General features: G+C 36.2%; 1 protein-coding gene across 5 annotated transcripts in view; it reads right to left on the bottom strand.

Annotated features, from left to right (window-relative positions):
* Nr3c1 (nuclear receptor subfamily 3 group C member 1) overlaps positions 1–21,839 on the bottom strand; it is a 120,729-nt gene that overhangs the window by 97,426 nt on the left and 1,464 nt on the right. For 2 of the 5 annotated variants that reach the window (XM_023704012.1, XM_023704013.1), the window contains exon 2: positions 17,356–18,546. In XM_023704012.1, coding sequence (XP_023559780.1) covers positions 17,356–18,533 — 1,178 coding nt within the window. In that variant the 5' untranslated portion in view covers positions 18,534–18,546. Of the gene's footprint in view, positions 1–17,355; positions 18,547–20,745; positions 20,969–21,367 lie in introns of those variants that run through there. The other 3 variants (XM_012517513.2, XM_023704011.1, XM_023704014.1) reach the window with 3 other exon arrangements.

The raw sequence follows: 21,839 nt of genomic DNA, 5'->3' as shown, positions 1-21,839 counted from the left end.
ATAAGAAAGATTTATACTAATAGTGTTTGGACAGGATATCATGTCTGCATCTTGTACTATGAACGACCACTACAACAATGTATTAATTATTGAATGTACTAATTATTGAAAATGTCCCACTAATCAGTTTTTAAACTTTCTCCTTGATGTTTCTCAATAAAATTAATAAAAATAATGATAATAATTAAAAAAAAACATCCAGCTGATCAGACACAGGAAAGAACCCAGCTAATGTCAGTTTGGCCTGGAAGGATTAGAAGAATTGCCCCATTCACCTTCAGACTCATGACAAATATTAAATGATTGCTATTTAAAAGCTTTTAAATTTTGAAGTGGTTCGTTATATAGCAATAGTAATTGATCCAGCTACCAAAAAAATCTACTTTAACCAAGGAGAGAAAGCAAGAAACTGACTCTAAAAGGCCCAAATGAAAAAGTTGTTGGTACTAAAATAAATGCTTAACAAATCCTTTACTTGTATTTGCAAACTAAGGCTGAAACATGAGACTTGATCCATTCGAGAATCTGCAGAGTACTTTAGTGTCTACAGTAAGTTTAGATACAAACATGAGCAATTGTATATTTAAAAATCTGTATCAAGAAAACAGTATTTTGTTTTTCATTTCTACTTCTTTATGACTTATTGATTATTCAGGAGCATATTATTTAAAGTTCATGTACTTTTGTAGTTTCTGTGACTCTGTTGCTAATTTCTACTTCCATTTTGCTATGTCCTAATACTTACAGATTATTTCGACTCTATTGTATTTTTTCTCCTGGGTATGTTACTGATTCCTTTGATGGCTGAATATGTCTGGTGTTGTTGCCGCACCTTCTGTGCCAGTGGTGGTAAACCTATGGGAGGCATGCTGGAGTGGGCTGTTTAGTCACTGAAAGCACTAAAAGCCAGTAAGAATGGCTATTACCAAGGACTCAAGAAACAACAAATGCTGGCAAAGTTGTAGGGAAAAAGAAATCCTTCCACACTGTTGGTGGAAATTTAAGACTTATGAATAGGGTGATATGGCATAATGAACAGAATTCTCAAGCAGAAAACTTTAAAGAGCCATCTAACTTGAAGCCAAGTCACATAAAATAAGAGCTGACAGTTCACGAGTGCTTTGTAAGTACCAAACACTGTGTTACATGGCTTACACACACATCTAATTGTGCCTAATTTTAAAGTGAAGAATTTGAGGGTTCACAGAGTTCTAAGTTTGGTCATGCTTACACAGATGTTTGTCAGATTCATCTTCAGGAAATCTAACTACAGAGACCTAATTCTTATTCACAACCTAAGACTAGATTGTGCCTTACTGTGCCTTATTCTTCCTTCGCATGAAAAGTTAGGATGAGATATCAAGAACAACTTTAGCTGGAATTCTGTGGTGCTGTGACAATGATAGCTGCTTATTCCTAGTGGTTTATTATTGGTTAAGTTGATGTGGATTGATATCTTCCCCTAGAAAGGAAGGTGGTAGGCAACATTATGGTAAGGTATGGTAACTTCAATCATTGCATCTACTGTTTTCCTATATAGAAACAGTGACGCTAGTTTGAGATGTAAATCTGCCCAATCTGCCCACAAGCACTCACCTTTGATCAGTTTGCCACCTCCCAGGAAAGGTCTGGTGCCCTTGGACCTTCTCTGGAATTCCTGGCAGAGTATGCATTAGGTAAATGTTGAACAAACAGATAAATAATCCACAGCCTCTGCAGAAGAGACTGAAACTAGACACCATTTTTAAAAATATGTATGTTCTAAATATAATATCCATAAGCCATCAGCTTCACAATGGAAAAGACAACACTGGTCTTAGTTACTGCTGAATCCTTTGGTGTCTGAACTGTGCTTTATATACAGTAATTACTCAATACAAATACTATTCTTACTGTTGTTTATGGATACTTAATAATTCCAGTTTTCCCTAAAAGGAATAAAACATATGATTAAAAGCAAAATCATGCTATTTGTTTTTTTCTCTCTGTGGTTCTGTATTCAAACAGCCCATCTAAACTGAGTGTCGTAAGTGCTAGATGTTTTATGGTTCTTAAGAAGACTGGGTCTACTTTAAAAGGTAAATTAGAACTATGCAAAGAGAGCAAGACTGGGCATGGTGGCTCCTACTTGTAGTTCCAGGTATTTGAGAGGCTAAAGTAGAAGGATCACAAGTTAGAGCCCAGGTTGGGTAATTTAAGGAGATCCCTCTTAAAACAAAAATTAACCATGGCCTCAGTGCAAAAAGGGTCTGAATTCAATCCCCAATAATACACATGAAGGAAAGTAACTTCACAACTACAGCTCATGTATTTATAATGTTTATATATAAATATTTATATATTATTTATGATACTCATAAATTATATACATATATATTCAGTATTAATTCAGTAGACACTATTGGGTTCCTACTTTATGCTAATCACTAAGTCGGGAATAAAGACCTACAGAGTAAAGCATTTGCCCCATGATACCATCTTCTGAGAAAGAATGCTATATATAGGTTGGATAACATAAAGGAAAATTTATAAACTGACATTCAACTGGTCTAGATGGCCAGTGTTACGAGAGGTAGAGCCTAGATTCTAGACTGCAAGAGTTTTCAGCTATGTCACATAGCTCAATAGCATATTGTGATCAAGGAATTCATGACTAATGATGGCTTACGTATTTTTATTATAAAGAAAGGTATTAAGTTCTGCCTGGTAAGACTGATTTGCTGTAATCCTTATGAAAAATTAGAAAATAATGATTAAAATTTAAATATATATATACCCTTGATTCAACAAACTTACTTTTAGGGAATCTATGTTTACAAATAAATCTTTAAGGATGCACAGAGAAGGGTATGTTGCAAACATGTCCGCAGGGCAAAAATCATGTAGCAATCTGAATTTCTATACAGCTATTAAAATATAGGCTCCATTCTGTTGTTCTGGAGGGAAGTTCAGGGTGTACTTGTTAGGTAAGACAAGCAACCTACAAAGAAGTGGATATAAGATGTTCCCATTTTGATTTAAAAGCAGACAAGCCAGAATGTCTTATATGTATCTAGTTATGCAACTACAGAGAAATGTGAAGGTTAAGAGGAGACAGAGGAGAAAAAGAGGAATGGAGAAGCAATAGGAATAACCTTACTAACTTCTGATATAATTTTTACTAGAGGGAATGAACATGTTATTTTTATAAACTTTAAAATGTATATAAACTTTAAAATTTTAAAAAATAATTAATTTCTTAAATATAAAGGCTTCGACTTTATCATTCTTTATAGCTGAGTAAAACTCCATTGTATAAAAATATCACATCTTTTTCAACCATTCCTCAGGTGACAGGCATCTTGGTTGTTTCCAAGATTTGGCTATCACAAACTGTGCTGCTATAAACATAGGTACACATATATCACAATGATATGACATTTTTAGCTCCTCTGGGAAAATTCCCAGTAGGGTGACAGCTGGTTTGAATGGGATTTCCAGTCCTAGTTTTTTAAGGAGTCTCCATACTGATTTCCATAATGGTTGCACTAGTCTACATTCCCACCAGCAGTGTAGAAGGGTTCCTTTTTCCCCCACAGCCTCTCCAACATCTGTTGTTGGTTGATTTTTTTATGATATCCATTCTTTCTGGGGTGAGATGGTATCTCAGTATTGTTTTAACTTGCATTTCACAAATGGCTAGTGATGTGGAGCATTTTTTCATATATTGATTCGCCTCTATAATTTCATCCTCTGAGGAGTGTGTGTGTTCATCTTGGATGCCCATTTCTAGATTGGGTCTTTAAATTTTGGGGTCCTAATGCCACTTGAAGATATACTCATAAGTGCAATAAATCAGACCCACATTTGTAAATATCATATAGTCTCCCTAGTGTAAAAACTCAAAAGAAGAAATAAAAATAGAAAGGTATAATACAATTAAAAGGAAAGCAAGAACCTAAGGATTAAACAACAAAGAGAGGGTAAAGAGAAAAGCTAGGAAACATAACAGGGAAAAAAGCATATATTTATATGCACAAGAGGTTAAGGCAATGATCCTGAGAATCTTCAGCAGGTTTTTGAAACTAGCAGTTAACTGGTAGTATTCTCACCCGACTAACTATATATATGCTGATACCTGTGAACTAAGCAACTTCACTAAAGATAGCAATGTGTAATACTAGGGCCATGCCTGGATTGCCTGGCATTCTGGTCTTCTAAATACATACTGCTTCTAATGTCATATCAATTACTGCTATACTCTCTCTCAAGTAAATGTTTGTTTTAAAAAATAAAAGGGTAATGTATAAAAACAAGAGATAAGAAAAAAATGTCATAGAATTGTCCTGCTACAATGTTGTATATGGTTAGATTTCTAAATTTCTGGGTAAAAATATGTAATTGTTTATTCCTATTTTTAAATTTTTTTAATTTTTTGTTTTTTTCTTCACATTCTGTAGGGATTTAAAGTTTAACATATCAATACTTGATGGAAAATACCTGTTCCACGTTATGTCTAAGATGTCTGATATTCAGACAGATAGTGAGGTTAAGCTCAACTGCCTATGTTATAGGGTAATAATGTTAAGCTTCTCTTCTGGAGGGTAAACAATGTAAGTTTGCAGACCAAAAATTAGAGAAAAAGAAGGGCTGCAAGGACAGCGAACAATTTTGCCCTAGTCATTCAAGGTCAGTGAGGACTCAGGACATAAGTAACATCCTGTACTATAACATCCTGTAACTCAGTGGTGTCCCAAATTTTCTAATCAAGGACATTATGGGGCCACAGAGGAAAGTGATCGATGATGTAGAGTGTGCCTAAGGAGAGTCACATGGAGAGAAAACATTCTCTCAGGCTTTCACAGAGAGCAAATTGGTCAAGTAATGACCATGACTCATTGACATGGCTGAATGTCTGACACTGACAAAGGATCTGCAAACTGCGGTACAGGGTTTCAGGGTAAATCCTGAGGGGGATTTGACTGACCTTGTGAGATACAAAAGCTAAATTTCTGTTATATAAGTCTTGCTTTATCTTGGTCTTAACCATTCAGCAGAAAAGTATATGCTGAGCTGTAAAATGCTCAAGTCAACAACTTCTGACATTACTAGTCCTATGAATAACCCACTACTACTATGGACTACTGGTCTATATGGATTATTTTGCTGAATTCACACACCTACAATATTTAAATGGCAATGGAATACCCATTTCTGAGAAAACTAAACAAAAAAAGGGGGTATAAATGAAGGACCATTTTGTATCTGTATATACAAAATAGGATAGATACACAGTTACTTTATCTTAATTCAGTGAGAAGCAAGATTTATACTAATAGTGTTTGGACATGTCTGCATCTTGTACTATGAATAACTACTATGAAGACAACAATATGCAATGTATTAATTATTGTAACTGTCCTACTAACCTGTTTTGAAACTATCTCATTGCTATTTGTTTCTCAAGAAAATTAATAAAAAGAAGAATTTTGAAAGACTCAATTAACAGACCATTCATATAATGTTCATTTGCACTTTTGGATAAGAGACCAAGGAGGGTTCCCACGGGTCAGAGACTTCATGGGCTACCTGCACAAACTGCTGGCACATGGGCTGCATGGAATGACAACAGAGACTCACCACACTGTGAGCAACAGAACCACAGATAACCTTTTTGATTAGGGAAATAATATTGGAAGTACTATTCTAGGACACTGCCAATGGCTTCTGAGACATGAAAACTAAGGAAACAATTAGGAGACCACTGATAAGAACAAAAAAAGTTTGAGCTAGGGTGTGCCCAGTTTTTTCCTGTTGTGCTGGCTTCTCAAAGAGAAACTTAATGCTCTCCTGACTTCGAATCTTTGACCCTTACTCCTCATCCAATGTCAGTCTTTGTGGCCTTGGATGTGGATTTCTTATCTAGTTTAATATTTTAACCTGAATTTCAAGTTTAGGTTTTTAAAAATTATAGTTACATTAGAATTTCATTAATTTCTCTGGCTTTGACTTTCAACAATGTTCACATGTTTTAAAGATTGGCTTCAGTAAAAATAATTCAGGTATTTATGATACTTTGTTTATTTCTACCACCCAAGCTGACATAAGAGCATAAACTATTCTCTCCTGGCCTCACTTGTCTCCTTATTCTCTAGCTATTCATTCAGTATCTTTGTGGTTGCTCTTTGGATGCTTTCCAGCCTCCTGTCCTTGGTCCTTTCTCTATTCATTGAACACCAGAGTTCATTCTTAAATTACCTTATCTGATTTGCTGCAGCTAATACCTATTTCCTTATACTTTATCCTTTCTGTGACCATGTTTGCCATATTAGTTTAAATACTCACCTACAACTCTTAGAGGAGATACACTTACTCTTCTGGCCTTTTAAACTTCTATAGAGTACAGACAGAGTGAGTCAAATCTAAAACATAAGCTAAAGAAAGGTAATTTAGCAATCCAGGGAAAAACAAGACCCCCTTCTCCTGAATTATAATATGCAGGCAAATCAATCTCTTGCCTGACTTTCTAGGTAACTCAATATAAATGTACACATTAGCTTTATCTCTAGAATATAATCTCAATTCTTATATAAATGGGAAACAAAGAAAGATAACTATGAAAGTTTCTATAGTGAAAAATTACTGTAAGTTACAATCTTGAGCAAGATTTTAAAAAACAATCAAGCAAAAACCCCCTCAAACTCACCATTCCCAAGTGTGTTTTTTTTTTTTTTTTTTCCCCTGTATTTTTAGGGAAGGGTCTACAGGGTGTTCAGGTTCTCACTACTAGATTGGACTCATAGTGATTCTCCTGTTTACAGCCTTCCAAGTGCTGGGCTTACAGGTATGCACCACCATGCCTAGTCTCAATCGCTGTTACAGTATGCCTTGGGGGTGGGGCCAGCACAGCAGGCCCAGGGATTCCAAGATTTGATTATTTTGTTCAATAAAAAATGTACCAAAGTTCTTGTAAGCAATTGTGAAAAGCTATCTGTTTCAAAGTCTTACAGCAAATTTAGAGACTGATGACAACTGAAAATATTTTATGTATACTTTCTGTCCATACACAACAGCTACTTTCAATCGTAAGACTAATTTCCTATCTGGGGAAGATAACCCATTCCTATACATCTTGATTTATTTGTCAAGTTTTGTTTATTCATTAGTCAACATGCATTTGCTGAGGTTTTATTATGTGCTACACATTCTTCTAGAAGCTGGAAGAAAGGAACAAGTGAGTCAGAAGGTATCACCACTCTCATGAAGCTTACTTATAGCCAGGAAACAAAGAAGACATAATTTATATCAGATATATGTCAAAGGTAAGGGAATGCTGCGTGAAAGATGCTACCACTTAATCTCTCCTGTGGAGTTAGCATTTATCTAGAGACATAAATAAACTGAGAGTGAATGGCAAGGATATCTGGGAACAGCATTCTAGGCACCACCTGAGCCTTCAATAATGCACTGGGAGGCCTAGAAAAAAAACACAGTTGCCTAGGGAATAAAGAGATAAGTCTTTAAGTAGGCTCAGGAGGCCCACACACCGAGGGTCCACAACCTAAGACAACACTGAAAATTTTCTTCTGTATTGCACAGTGCTTAGGATATAACAGCATGCACACATTACTTTCAAATTTGTATCTTTTCCTCATTGTCCAAGACTCCTTGTTATTTCTTTCTTTATTCCAACTGGCTGAATCAGTCCTCAATTCTCACCCATCAGTACACTTTCCTCTATCAGTTATGCCTTTCCAGGAAGGTGCTTGAGATCCTTCAAGTGCACATTCGAAAAGCAAACAGGGTGGGGCATGATGACCACCAGACTATTCTCTGTGAGACTGGGGACTTTTATCTTTTTTGTCTCAGTATATCCAATTCCTAGCTCAATATGTATTTGCTGTTTAAGTACAACTAGAAGGACTTTTGAGATCATCTAGTTAATTTCCTACTCCATCCATCTTAAGAATTCTTTTTCTAGAATATGTCTTTGCCAATCTTCCACTTACCAACAATACTACAGCTAGGCTACTTAAAGTCTTCATTTCTCTGTGTCCACACAGAAGCATTTAGGTGTATCAAAATCAAACTTAGCGAGTTACTGGAACAGAAATTTAGAATTTTAATTCATGTTATAAGTAGTCTAGCTTCTTTTGGTTTCCTTAATTTGTTTTACCTTTTAAATATGTATGTGGTACTGCAAAAATACGTATAGCTCTGTTAAATAACATTTCTCATTAATTATTAATGTAATGAATTGGAAATTATTTCATTTATTGTTTTTACCTTTCCTTTAAAAATATTTTTTTAGATTAAAAATTTAGTATCCATAGATTACACTAATACTAACTTCACGATGTGTTGACTGGTAAGAAGGATTTGCCACCTAACAGAAAAATCTGCCAGTCCTCCTTACTAACAGAACAAAACCAAGTCAAGGCTAATGAGACAGTATAAAAGGTAAAAGCATATCTGCCATTCTGTGATAGCTTTTTACCCCTTTTTCTTGGCTAATGAAACTTGTAAGTCATCTTTTGAGGAGAATGAGTAACTGTTTGAGAAAATAAGCTGCTTTTAGTACAAACAAAAACACTTAAAGTTCTTTAACAGGCTATTTTCAAAGAAGTTCTCAAAAAATTCCAGTGCTAGTAGTTATTAAAGGTGTATCCTATTTTCGAAAGCACTGCGTATATCTTCATGATGCCAAAGGCCAGGATCTACTCTCATCCTAGTCTTTACGAACAATGTACAGGAAAATAAATTAGAAAATAATACTAACACCTGAAATTCTTAATTTTTTAAAGTACTGTCAGTAAAAAAAAAACAAAACATTTTTCAGCCTATGAGAACTAAAAGAAAATATTTTAATTTTATATTATGGTTATAACTTTCCGTTAAACTCTATTTTGAACCAGGCATGATAGCAAACATCTGTAATTCCCATTACTATACAGCAATGGTAGGAGTTTCACAAGTTTGAGCCCAGCTCAGGCAATTTAGCTACTTAGCAAAATCTAAAAATAAATTAAAAAAAAAAGAAAAGTAGGGATGTAGCCCTGTGCAAAATCCCTGGGTTCAATCCCCAGTACCATAAGACAAACAAAACAGAACTATTTCACATCTGTAAAGTTTAGTGTACATTATTTATGACTGCCATAATGAGTGTCAGTTCCCTGATACACAAAAAGAACTGAAATGAGAAATTAAATTGCTTTAAAGACTTTTATAGAAATTCACATATTTATTTTATATCTACCATCACCGATTCCCCTGAAATTCAAGTCAAAGGTAGGCCCACCTTTACTGAACATAAACATTTAGGTGGGAGGAGGATCAGACTTAGAAGTGTATGTAATTGCTATTGTGTCTGCACTGTATCCAGAAAAGGGGGTATAAGCAGTTAATATGTTTCTTAATAAAGAAAACACAAATCAGAACTTGACCACCAAGGATTCTCTATTTTACAGTAGTCATTATTGGTGGCTATACATTAATCCAGGCATATTTAAAATAGGATTAAACACCTACATAAATACCTATCTGGGTTGTTCTAAATTCTCTCAACAAAAACAGTGTATCATTTGAAAGAGTATTAATTTTCTAAAGTGTAGAAATATGAGACTCATTTGGACTCTCAGAAATAAGGTCAATATATGAAATCAATAAATTTTCTGATAAAGTAAGAACATTCATGTATTTCCATATTGTAATAAGTTGGCTTTTCTTGTGTTGGAAGGTGTCTCTGAGGGCTATTTCAAACATGTAGCCTCTGAAGGTAGAGGCTTAGAGATGCAACATGCATTTTAGTTTTTTAAATAAATAGTAATCTACAGTCCTATTTATCCATTAATAAATCTACCTAGATAACAACAAATTTTACATAATATTCTAATCAACGTTTTTAAAGTTTCTGCTTATAAGCATGTTTTACAATGTAAGCTGCCATTTAACGTGGTTCCCTACTTCCTCTTTTATAGATGTTAATATATAAAAGACATCTAGTTTAATTCATCAAATTGATCTTACTGAAATTTTCTTAATCTTCTGAGTTCTCATGAAATGGACCTACAACCCTTTGGAGGCTGCACACTGTAAAACTAAAAGAAAAGAAAAATTCCTAGCGCTTGCAAATGAGAAATAAGTACCTACACCATGGACACAGGCAGCATAACTACTTAGCCAGTATAGATCTTGCTGGTTTGATGTGAGTGGGATTTCAGAACTTTAAACATTTCACCTTGTATCTAAAAAAAAAAAAATCCTTCTTAATATGCAAAATAAATACCATTCACAAATTCTATCACTGGGAAAAATGCTAAGTGTTCTCACTATTTTAATTTTATGGAAGTTGAAACTGTGGCAGAAAACAATGGACTCCATAAAAACCTGCTGATTAAAGGCTTGATCACATCTCCATATATTGTAGAATGAAGAGATTGAAGTGAGATGAATGCATGAAAAGTGCTTAGCATAGTGCTGCCACAAAACGTTCAAGCATTAATGGGGGAAAAGTTTAACAAAAAGTAACAAATATAAAAAGAAAATACAGACACTGTACATTTAGTCAAAGTATTTTTGTACAACACCTGGGCTAGTCAATATTACTTCAATGGATTACTTGTTTTCAGATTTCTAGACCAGACATAGATGTTAAAAGCCTGGTGGGGAATTTCAATACTGAGAATTGGATTATACCACTAATTAATTTTGTGTTCTTTCTCTGACTCCTTTCTATGGGTCTGTAGGGGGGGGCAAAAGATGAGCTCTCAAGACATTTTAAACTCTAACTTAAAAATGATAATACATGGAACAATCTCTGAGAACCCAAAAGCCCCATTTCCTAGGTGCTAACAACAGTAATATTTACATTTAATTTTTATATGCCACCAACCATACAACTTAAAAATTTTACTTTATAAAATTCCAAATCTAAGTTCCTTTTCTTCTCTTGTACTAGATAATATATAAAGAAAATGTCAAAAAACCAATATTAGTATACATACCTCAAATACTTTCTCATCAAATTAAGGTTAAAGACTAAAATTTTAGGTAAACACATGTACGTGTTTTCAAAGTAATTCAACACAGTTAAAAAAAAAAAGTATTTTTGACCCCAAAACATGTTACTATCAAACGTCATAGATTGGTTCAGTTCAGCTTTAGAACTTAGGTCTTTGTTCACCACTGTTCTACTACAGTATTTCTATTACTGAATATCTAAATTAAACTGTTTGAAAGGGTTGAGGGGCACCAAATTTTGCCTCTTAAAATTAATGATGCTCTCATCTCTAATAAGTACTAAACAAACATTAAAACAACACAAAACTGTATATAATAAGCTGGTAGAGCTTTAATGTTCAACACGTGACAATAAACATTGCCCCAACTAACATGAAATAATAAATCATGTACTACATTCAATTTCACAACAGCTTTCAAAATTTGGCTATCACATATACTTTCATAATACCCCAAGCTAAATATTATGAAAAATTATGAAATCAACTAGAATAAAGGCTAATTTTATTGTAAATATAAAAGTCAACATTTATTGCAGAAAAATCTTAAATTCTGTATACTTAAACTGAACTTTCAAAAATAAGAATTTAAAATGAAATAACTATAACCATATTGTTAAACCATTCCCCCCTCTCTCTCGACATATATATATATATATATATATATTCCCTACTCTATAGTTAGAATGGAAAAAGTATTCTAAGATAAGAGTTACTTTCTCTCTTTGTTGTACTACAATACACTCTGATATGGTTGAAGCCTGCTAAAAATAAAAAATTTAAGGCAGTCAAAATTAGTTGAGTTACTAAGAACAAGTATGCATAACCATGTAGCTCTATCAAGACAAGCTATTAATATTTAAACCAGCCCAGAAATAAAATAAGGGATGACATACTTTCATGCAAATTAACTGACTTTAAGGACTGCACTGCAATATAATTTAAATGAGTGGCTAGCACTCGTAGAATCCTGGTTTATTCTACCTATGTAACATTGATTAGGAATTTTCTTTCCCCAATATTTTACCAGAAAGATATATAACACATGGAAATAAAGTGTTGCCCTCCCTAGTCAATTAGCAATATTTGTTAAAGTACACTAAGAAATATAAAATGTTTATATCAAAGAAGACACCACTATTTCAATTGCATTCAAGTCATTAATTTTGATTTATTAAATAGCAGCCCAAATAAAAGTGGGACAAGGGCCAGCCAAATAGCTCAGCAGATTAAAGTGCCTGCAGGCAGGCACAGGAGCTGGGGTTTTGATCCCTGGGCCTGCCCCGCGCCCGAGGTTCTCTGAGATGGCAACTGACACTGGGCCTGGTGGTATGCGCCTGCAATCCCTGCTCTTGGGAGGCTATAAACAGGTGGATCACTATGAGTCTGATTTAGTAGTGAGACCCTGAACAACCTATAGACCCTTCCCTAAAATACAAAATAAATAAATTAAATTAAATTAAATACAGAAAAAAAGGTGGGACAAATATGGACTAGATTTTAGCAGACACAAGCTAAAAGGAAATAATATGCTCACTTTCTCCTATTTTGGTAACAAAACACAGCAAGAGACAGTAATATAATAGTATATATTGTAGTAATATAATTGTATTACTACAATCAGCTTTAGATTTCCACCTTTAAACAACTATAATCCTGACTCAGTGCCCTTTATTTATAAGGAGAGCCCCAAATTTCTCTTATTAAACCTCTGAATTCATAAGCACAGTTCAAATTTCTCTTAAACCTCTGATTTCATTGCAGGTAATCAAAATTTTGGTTTTTGGAACTATTCTTGGTATTTTTAAACATATCTTCAACATTCCATGACTTTCTATGCCCCTTACCCAGTGGAGGTTGAAGTCATTCTCTGTAACTAATTTTGAAATGTTACACACATTTTTTAATATGTAAAGTGAAAAGAATAGCCAGTACAAGTCACACCCTAATCCATTTTAGCATAAAAGAAATGACCACACACAGTTCAAAACGGAAGGAATACTTATTGGGCCCCTTTCCTTTTTCTTCTTCTTCTTTTTTTTTTTTTTCCTTTTGGGGAGATCCAGGGTCTTGCTTTGTACTTCAGGCTGGCCTTAAAGTCTCACCAATCCTGCCTCAATCTGTTAAGTGCTAGGATTACAGGTATGATACTCCACTTAAGCTCAAAATTCTCCATAGGAATATTTTTATCTACTTGAAAAATACAAATCCCAGATAGAATATCCAATAAGAACGCAAAAATAGTTGGCTTTCTAAGACCATAGAAAGAAGAAATGTGTGGGCTTTTAAAACCTTTGTTCATAAGGTCACTATTTTTTTTCCAGTTACAGCTTAACTCAACAAAATATTTCTTAAAAACTTTATCCAACAAGATTCATCAATACATGTACATAGTGTACTTAACTCAAATATGGAAGCAAGTGCCCACTAACTTAGCAAGCACCTATACATATCACAGTATACCATTATTTTTGATGAAAGCAGTACCAGGATGACATCATAAGGGTAACTGATATTGAACACAAACCTATTTTGCCTATTTAATTTGCTCACATAGGTCAAAATAAGAACATATTACTAATTTTCAAATGGTATAATTATTAAAGCGAGAAAAAATACATGGTTTAAGAACTGTGCCTCAAACCTATTGTAGATGCAATGTAAATGAGATTTAGATTTCCTAACACAACTGCTATTTCAATCACCTGCAAGCCAGGATAAATTAAGATTTACACAACTAATTAATGCAGACACTGTTTTTGACATTAGGCATGCATAATAAATCATTTTGATCCAATCTCTCCATTAAAATCTCAAAAGGCCTCTAATGTGTCTCTACTCAAATATTAATTTTACTGATAATATCATTTGCGCTTAATATTTAATCTACCTTTATGCAAAGGTGTATTTCATGTCTGGCCTAAAATTCACAGACATTCAATAATATACTGAAAGTGGCTAGATTAAAATATTCATAACATAAACAGACTTATACAAAACAGCATTATGATTACCAATTGTTATCAGTTATGAAAATATACAAGGAATTGTCAAACATCACAAAAATTCCAATAATATCTGAGTAAATGTTCCTCATGCACTTTTGTATTAATCATTCCACACTAAATTGACACACCTGAATACAGTATTCTTAAAATTTAAATCAATTCTACAGCCATAACAAGGTATAAATTCTCTTAAAAAGTGAAAGATTTTGCTTTTATCATAACGCTAACAATAAATAAATGTCTACCCAAAAGCAAATCATATTCAGAAATAATTTCCTATGATTTACTTAAATCATTATCTGAAAGAGTAAACAAAAAGTCATGGAAACACCCAAGAATCTTTAGAGGGAGAGAAAAAAAAAAAGCATAACCCTAAAATCATCCATCAGAAGGGAAATGATAACCAAAGCAAAGCTGCTTCTTCCTTTATGCGCCTCCCTTTCTCAGAAAACATTCAACTTCATATTTTAGCATGAAAAATGAAAAAGGGATAGAATTTGCTTCATTATCCTTTGTATGGACAAGTCTTCCACTTCCTTATTTAAAATTAGACACATCTATGACTAAGACATTTCAATCTACCTAAATAAGTATTTTTACTAAGTACTAATAATCAGAGCCCTAAACTCCACCTAAGACTCAATGTACAAGCTCTTCCTGCATCATTCTTTCTAAGAACCCTAGTCTTCAGGAAATAGTATTTTAGCACTAAATATTCAACATTACCTTAGTATAAAATTTCTAACTCCACCTAAAACTTTGTTTCTTCTCAGCAGTTTTACCATTAATGCTGAGGAGCAACAATGTTGAAAATAAAATCCTGCAGAAATATTCCATCAAGGTTATAGTTAACCTTAGTGAATAGTGAATTTTAATATTTAAAAAACACATTAACTTAAAATAGCTAGCTTAACTTAAGATAGATTCCAGCATCAATAAGGTGGCCCTTATTTTATGACAGATGAACTTAACCCTTAAAAAGACTGTTTCTGTGTCAATCACGCCATTCATAATTTTACAATTTAATATGCTAAGATGACGTTGTGCATGTTGATACATCTAAAAGAATTTCCTACAGTAGTTTCTTAAAAATAAAATAGTTTTGAATAAAAACTCAAAATGCAGTTGCTTTGAATATAGCAATTTTAAGTAATAATTTTAAAATTCAAATTACAATTTATACTTTTTTACACTAAAAGCTAAAAGAATTACTAAAGTCATGTAATATTTTTATATCTAAGGTCAAAATCGGTATTCAATTAATTTGCTGCTTCAACATACTAGTCTCAAAGTCACTAATCAGAGGTAATGCTTAGCTAAAGTCATGTAATATATACAGAAAGCAACCAATTTTAGTTTTATGGGGGTTGTTGTTTGGAAACAATAGACTAATTCAATGATAGCTAGAAAAGAAACATTGTTTCAATTTATTTGGGTGAAGCTTTGTTCTGGGGTAAGCACTGCTTACTCAAGGCTATCACATATGACATTTGCAAACATTACCAAATTACCCTTTATTAACATATTATAACGTTAGAATACAAATCACTGACAATTTCAAATCATTTATCAATGCAAAAATAATGTCATAAAATAGTTAGAAACTTCTAAAGAGCTCTATTACAGCTATAAAGCTCAGAAATACACAAATGCACTTTGCAGGTCAAAAAGTACTATAAAATTATTAAAATTATCATTAATGATTTCAGCATAACCATGCTCACCTAAGGATCATTCAGCAATCCCAGATTTTATAAAGTTTATTGGAAGTTCACAGTGTATTAAAATTACTTTGTCCATGGATTTTTTTTCTCTTACCATAACGAAATGAAAGTTGTACTATGATGACCATCAGAAAAGTTTCCCTAAAATATTATTTTTCTTTGTATAATTACATGTTTTATAAATCAATGTAATAGTTCCTTACAGTTAGTAAAATCAACTGTACATACTCTTTTAAATAAATCATGAATTTCAATGTAAAAATTTTGAGATTGGAACATTTAAAACACAGCATGTTTTTAAACACTTGAAACAACAGTATATAAAATAAATAAAAACTCAAATCTTACTAAAAAAATTTTAAACTTTTAATTTAAAAACACTTAAAAATTTGAAGTAGTGTGCTATTGTTTTTAAAATAATGCATCACTACATAGTAGCTTGCATTTAGACACAGAAAAGCCAAGATATTTTTTCTCTTGACAAGAAACCAAGCTTTTAGAAGAACAGAACATAGCCTAAATTTGAGGATAAACCTTTTCCCTAATAACAAAATCTACCTACATGAGGAGGAGGCATCTCTTTGTATGTCAACATTAAGATAAATTTCACAGAAAAAAATAGTTTTTTTTAAAGAGTTTTAAGTAAAATGCTCAAGAACTAGTTAATAGAAAAAAGAACATTTAAGAAAAACCCTGAAATGGTTATGTACTAATAAGTCACTGCTATGCCTTCTTAAAAAATGATTAATCAATCTTGGCCTTGCAATCCACATTTTTTATATTTTCCTACATACCTAAAATGTACATATAATCTTAGCACTTAGCACTACTTTTTTTGAAAGTTCCATTTTAAAGTACCTGTTTAAGGTGAAAGAGAATGTCAGTATATCTATAAATGACCCAGGAAAAAGAAAAGAGAAATCAAACAACAGCTGAGAACTGAAGCTTAACAATCTTGGCCATCAACTATCTACTTGAGAACTTGCAGAAACATTTCAAAGTAAAATTTTGTTTTGCACCCAGCTGCCACCAATTCCTTTTTTTACAGACTGACCAGCATTCTCTACTCCACTTCTGGTCAGGAATGCCGTGAACAAGACCTATGTCTAATACTATGATGTGGTACACCGTGTGATGAAGTGCTTTAGCAGTTTCTCAACTGAAATTCTTCTAAGACTCAGCCTGAATAGGAGTTATTACTAGTACTTTCAATTCTTAGTCCTTTAATTTCAAATTAACACATTCATGAAAAATACAGCAGCACATTTTTTATGTCTATATTAAGGGTATATTTTAATTTACTAACATTCTAATATAGCTAAATATGCACAATTCTCTTGAACTTATACAACTTCCCTGTAAGACACTTGTTACTTAGCAATATCAAAGTTTCCAAATAAAATTTTCATTAGTAGCTAATGGGATACTGAATATCAGTATTTAACAACAACAATAATAAAAACCTCAAGTGGATATATTTAACTGTCCATCATGCCTACTTTCAGAAGCCCACTGAATCATATACAAAAAGAACATGAATATTTGGAGAATACATATAAACGATTTTTAATCTGTCAAACTAGTTTAAACTATCATTGTTACAAAATAGAAGAGCATTAATCTTACCTTGAATAGCCATTAGAAAAAACTGATCGACCAGGGAAGTTCATAGTCCCCAAGGAAGTCAGGTTGTCATCTCCAGATCCTTGACATCTATTCCAATTTTCTGAACTAACAGGAATTGGTGGAATGACATTAAAAATAGGCTTCTGATCCTGCTGCTGAGAAAGGGATGCGGTATTCATGTCATAGTGGTACATCTGTCCTCCAGAGGTACTCACGCCATGTACAGAAATGGCAGACATTTTATTACCAATTATATTTGCCCCAGAAAAGCTTGCCTGACAGTAAACTGGGCCCAGTTTCTCCTGCTTAATTACCCCAGGGGTACAGAGTTCAATGAAATCTTCTTTTTCTGTTTTCACTTGGGGCAGTGGTACACTGTTAGGGCTTGATAAGATCACATCTCCATTATCTTTAATTTTAGGTTTAGTGTCCGGTAAAATAAAAGGCTTGCAGTCTTCACTTGAGTTTCCTTCCAAAAGGAATGGATCGTCCTCTCCCGCCAAAGGAGAAAGCAGACAGTTTTCGTCCATCAACAGATCTGGTCTCCAAGGACTCTCATTCGTTTCTTTACCAGGGGACCCAGAAGAAAACTCCAAATCCTGCAAGATGTCAAAGGTGCTTTGGTCTGCGGGATACAACTTCACATTGCCGCCACTGGTGCCAGCCTGGCCCTTTAGGTTTTGCTGTTCTGAAGATACATCAGACTGAGTTTGGGGAAGCTCCTCTGTCGGGGTTCCAGACACAGCAGATGATGAACTCATGGGGTTTTCTGAAACACTGGTCGACCTACTGAGGTTTGCAATACTTTCTTCCAGGAGCCGAAAGTCTGTTTCTCCAGAGGAAAGGCTGATTTGGCCCTGCTGTGGAAATCCCAGGTCATTTCCCATCACTTTTGTTTCTGTCTCTCCCATATACAGTCCCATTGACAGTGAAACAGCTTTGGACAGATCTGGCTGCTGTGCATTGCTTCCTGAACCTTTTGGAAAATCAACCAAAAGTCTTCGCTGCTTGGAATCTGACTGAGCTGCAGCAGCCAGTGAGGGTGAAGATGCAGAAACCTTCGCAGTAGCTCCTCCCCTTAGGGTTTTATAGAAACCGATCACTTTCCTCCTCTCTGAACCAAGCACATCGCTGGGGATTTCTTTACTGGAGGGGGTTAATGATTCTTTGGAGTCCATCAGCAAATATCAGCTAAAGAAAAGACAGGGAGACATGATAAGCTATAAGGTTACATTATCTCTGTGATCCAATTAGTTAAGAAACAGCCAGTTAAATAAACCTTTCAGTTAACTCCAAATCAAGTTCTTTGTTATCAGAACTATAGCATCTACCTCTGAGAATAAAAAGTCATGTCCCCTGTTCCCATTCTGTAAGCCACATTTAAAGATATAATGCAGTCCACCAGCACAGCTGAGGACAAAATTGTATCAAACTTAGATATGCTATTCACCCTGCCATTCACTAAAGGGGCACACTGTTTTTTAAATCACAGGCACTGTATTGGACTGGATTATTCTAAAGGTTCAAACTGTTATCGATGTAGTATTCAATTGCAAAACGTGTGATCATTAAAATTCCTATCTCTTTTCAATCAAAGCTGTTGGCTTTCCTGAGAATCAATATGTAGTGATAAATAATGCGCCAAAATTCTCAGTCCCCAATTACACCCAAATTCAACTCCTACCAGTCACAGATTTAATCCCAGTATGACACAATGGTGAACCATGCACTTTTCATTTGGAAAATAAACAACACTGATTTGCTTATCTTCTAATAGGCCAGGAAAAACCCTCTTATTTTTAACCCCTGTTTTTAACTGGATGTTTCCCATCTGACAGTGCCTACCTCCAAATTTTGGGTCTATGAAGTGAGATACATTGTATATGTTAGCCACCTAAAATTTACATCACAAAAAGCAAAGTAGTGTGTCTTGTAGCGTCTCAATACAATTTTAGCTTAAATAGGACAAGAGACTCTTGGCCTTTACCATAACTCTCAATAATGTCTATATTTAATTCAGACGAACACTTAAGCTACATTTTCTCTTTAAATTGCTTAAGACTCTCAGGGCAAGCCAGTGGTGGCACATGCTGTGAATCCCAGAACTCTGGAAGGCTGAAAAATAAGTATCCCAAATTGAGAAGGCTAAGTCAGACAATTTAGTGAGACCCTGTCTTAAAATACAAAAAGGGGACGGCCAAATAGCTCAGCGAATTAAAGTGCCTGCTTAAGCAGAAGCAGCAGCAGGGTTTCGATCCCACGGCTTGCTGTGCCGGCCCGCCCCCAGGGGCACACGGAGATGGTGATTGAGACTGGGTGTGGTGGCGCACGTTTGAAATCCCAACTCTTTGGGAGGCTGAAAACAGGAGTGTCACTACGAAATCCGATCTATGTAATGAGACCCTGTAGACCCCTACTAAGAAAGAAAGAAAAAAAGAGCAAGCAAGCGAGCGAAAAGAATGGGTTATAGCTTAGTGAGAAGGGCCTGGGTTAAATTCCCACACTGTACACACAAATCAAAACATAATACACAGAAGACCCTCTAGTAGCATACTCTATATATACTATTTGCATACCTAGAAATACTACGAGTATATCTCTCAACTTTTACCTCTAAAATTTTCCTTTCCAAATATTTCAGCACTGAAACACCCCTCCCAAAACCCCCACAACTGTAAATTTGCATCGTATAAATCTAGATAAAATAGTATCCAATACAACGTTCAGAATAGTTTCTTCAAATCCTAACCCTTTATTCAAATTCTGAACCTATTCAAAAGACTGGGTTTGTAATATACTGTCAACAGTTAAGAGTGTTTTAGTGTTTTAAGTGGCAGCAAGACTTTGATAAGTACATCTGGGACTATGGATTAACGTCAAATCCTGTACAATAAAAGGAAACTTTTCTAGTACGAAAATGTTAAGCATAAACGTCACTGGCTCTCCCTGGAAAAGGATTATGATGAAGAAGAAAGGGGTGGGGACCTGCCACTTTCAATCTTCAGGGTAAAGGGCTTAACTCCCCACCTCCCTGCCTTTGTCTGATAATGATCACTAAACCCGAGGTGAAGTATCAAACAGAGCCTAATGAATTTGCACACTTTTTTGACAGCTTCCTTCAAACGCAAAACCACAATACTTAAGACGCTCCTACAAGCGACATTATTCCCCATTTTAAACGGCAAATAACCTGTCACAATAACAGGCCCTGATAAATAACGCCAAAGTGTCTTAGTTGGCATTACATGGTCTGTTATCAAGCCTGCAACCTCAAACATTAAACACTTGTTAAAAATCGCAATACAAAACCATTATGGTTAGAGGGTCCTTTTTTAAAAAAGAGGTTACAGCGAAGAACAAAGGGGGGAGTATAGAAAAATGTGCCCAGACCTGTTGCGTTCTCCCCGACACGCCCACTTCTCCGAGCTATCGCCAGCCCTGGCTTTAGTCTCCAAGTTGCAAGCTGTCAGCCGCCTGCCCGTGTACACACGAACACACGTACACACGAACACGTACACACACACACACACACACACGAAGGACCCGCCAGAAGTGAGGCGCGCTGGGGCCTCGACAGAACCTCGGAGCGCGCTCGGGCGCACGAGCGTGGAGAGGAAATATTGGGGCGACGCGGCTGGCTCGGAGTTCACTGTAAAATGGGCGCCTGGGCGGCCCCGGGGAAGGAACTGCAAAGGGAGATTCGGAAAACACACACAGCAGGTTGCAGCCGAGCAGCCGGCGCTCGGAGCCCCACGCCGCCCAGCCGCCCGCCGCCCGGGCTCCGCGCGCAGTCAGCGCTCAGGCTCCGCGCCTCGCCCCGCCGGGGAACGGGGACCGAGCGGCGGCGCGCCGAGAGGAAGCGGCCAGAGCTGTCACCGCGCGCGGCCCTTCCGTCACCGCCACCGCCACCCGGCCCCCAGCCCCCACTGCCCAGACCGAAAAGTTTGCGGGCGCCGGCGGGCGCCGACCGGGTCCCCGCGCCCCGAGGAGCGCGCGCCCCAGCACCCCTTACCTCGGCAGGGGCGCCGCTCACCCGCCGCCGTCCGCAGCTTCCACCGCAGCCGAGATAAACAAGTTGGCGTGTGAGAGCGGGAGGAGGAGGAAAATATTTTTTTCTAAAAAAAGGAAGTAAACAGCCGCCCCCTTCTCCATAGGGGGAAGGAAGAGCCCCTATCTCAGAAAGTCTCCATTTCCCGCTGACAGGCCGCCCCCCGCCCGGCTCGCGACTCCGGGGCTCCGGGCTCCAGCGCGCGGCCGCGTCCCAGCTCGTCGCTCCGGCCGCGGCGGCTCCTTCCACCCACTAGAATCCGTCCTCGACGGGCGGGCGGCGAATCGGGCTCGTCACAGACTCGCGCTCGCAAAATGGAGGAGGAGGAGGAGGAGGAGGAGGAGGAGGAGGAGGGGAGGGAGAGCGGACACGCGAAAGGGCCGCCCGGCCGCGACAGGCGAGCGGGACCGAGCGGGGGGCGGGCGGAGGCGGCGCC

The sequence above is a fragment of the Octodon degus genome, unplaced genomic scaffold (genome assembly GCF_000260255.1).
Source record: "Octodon degus isolate 3935 unplaced genomic scaffold, OctDeg1.0 scaffold00185, whole genome shotgun sequence".
NCBI classification, from domain to species: Eukaryota; Metazoa; Chordata; class Mammalia; order Rodentia; family Octodontidae; genus Octodon; species Octodon degus.
Note: the sequence above shows the minus strand (reverse complement) of the source record. Positions and strands in the feature narration are given on the sequence as shown.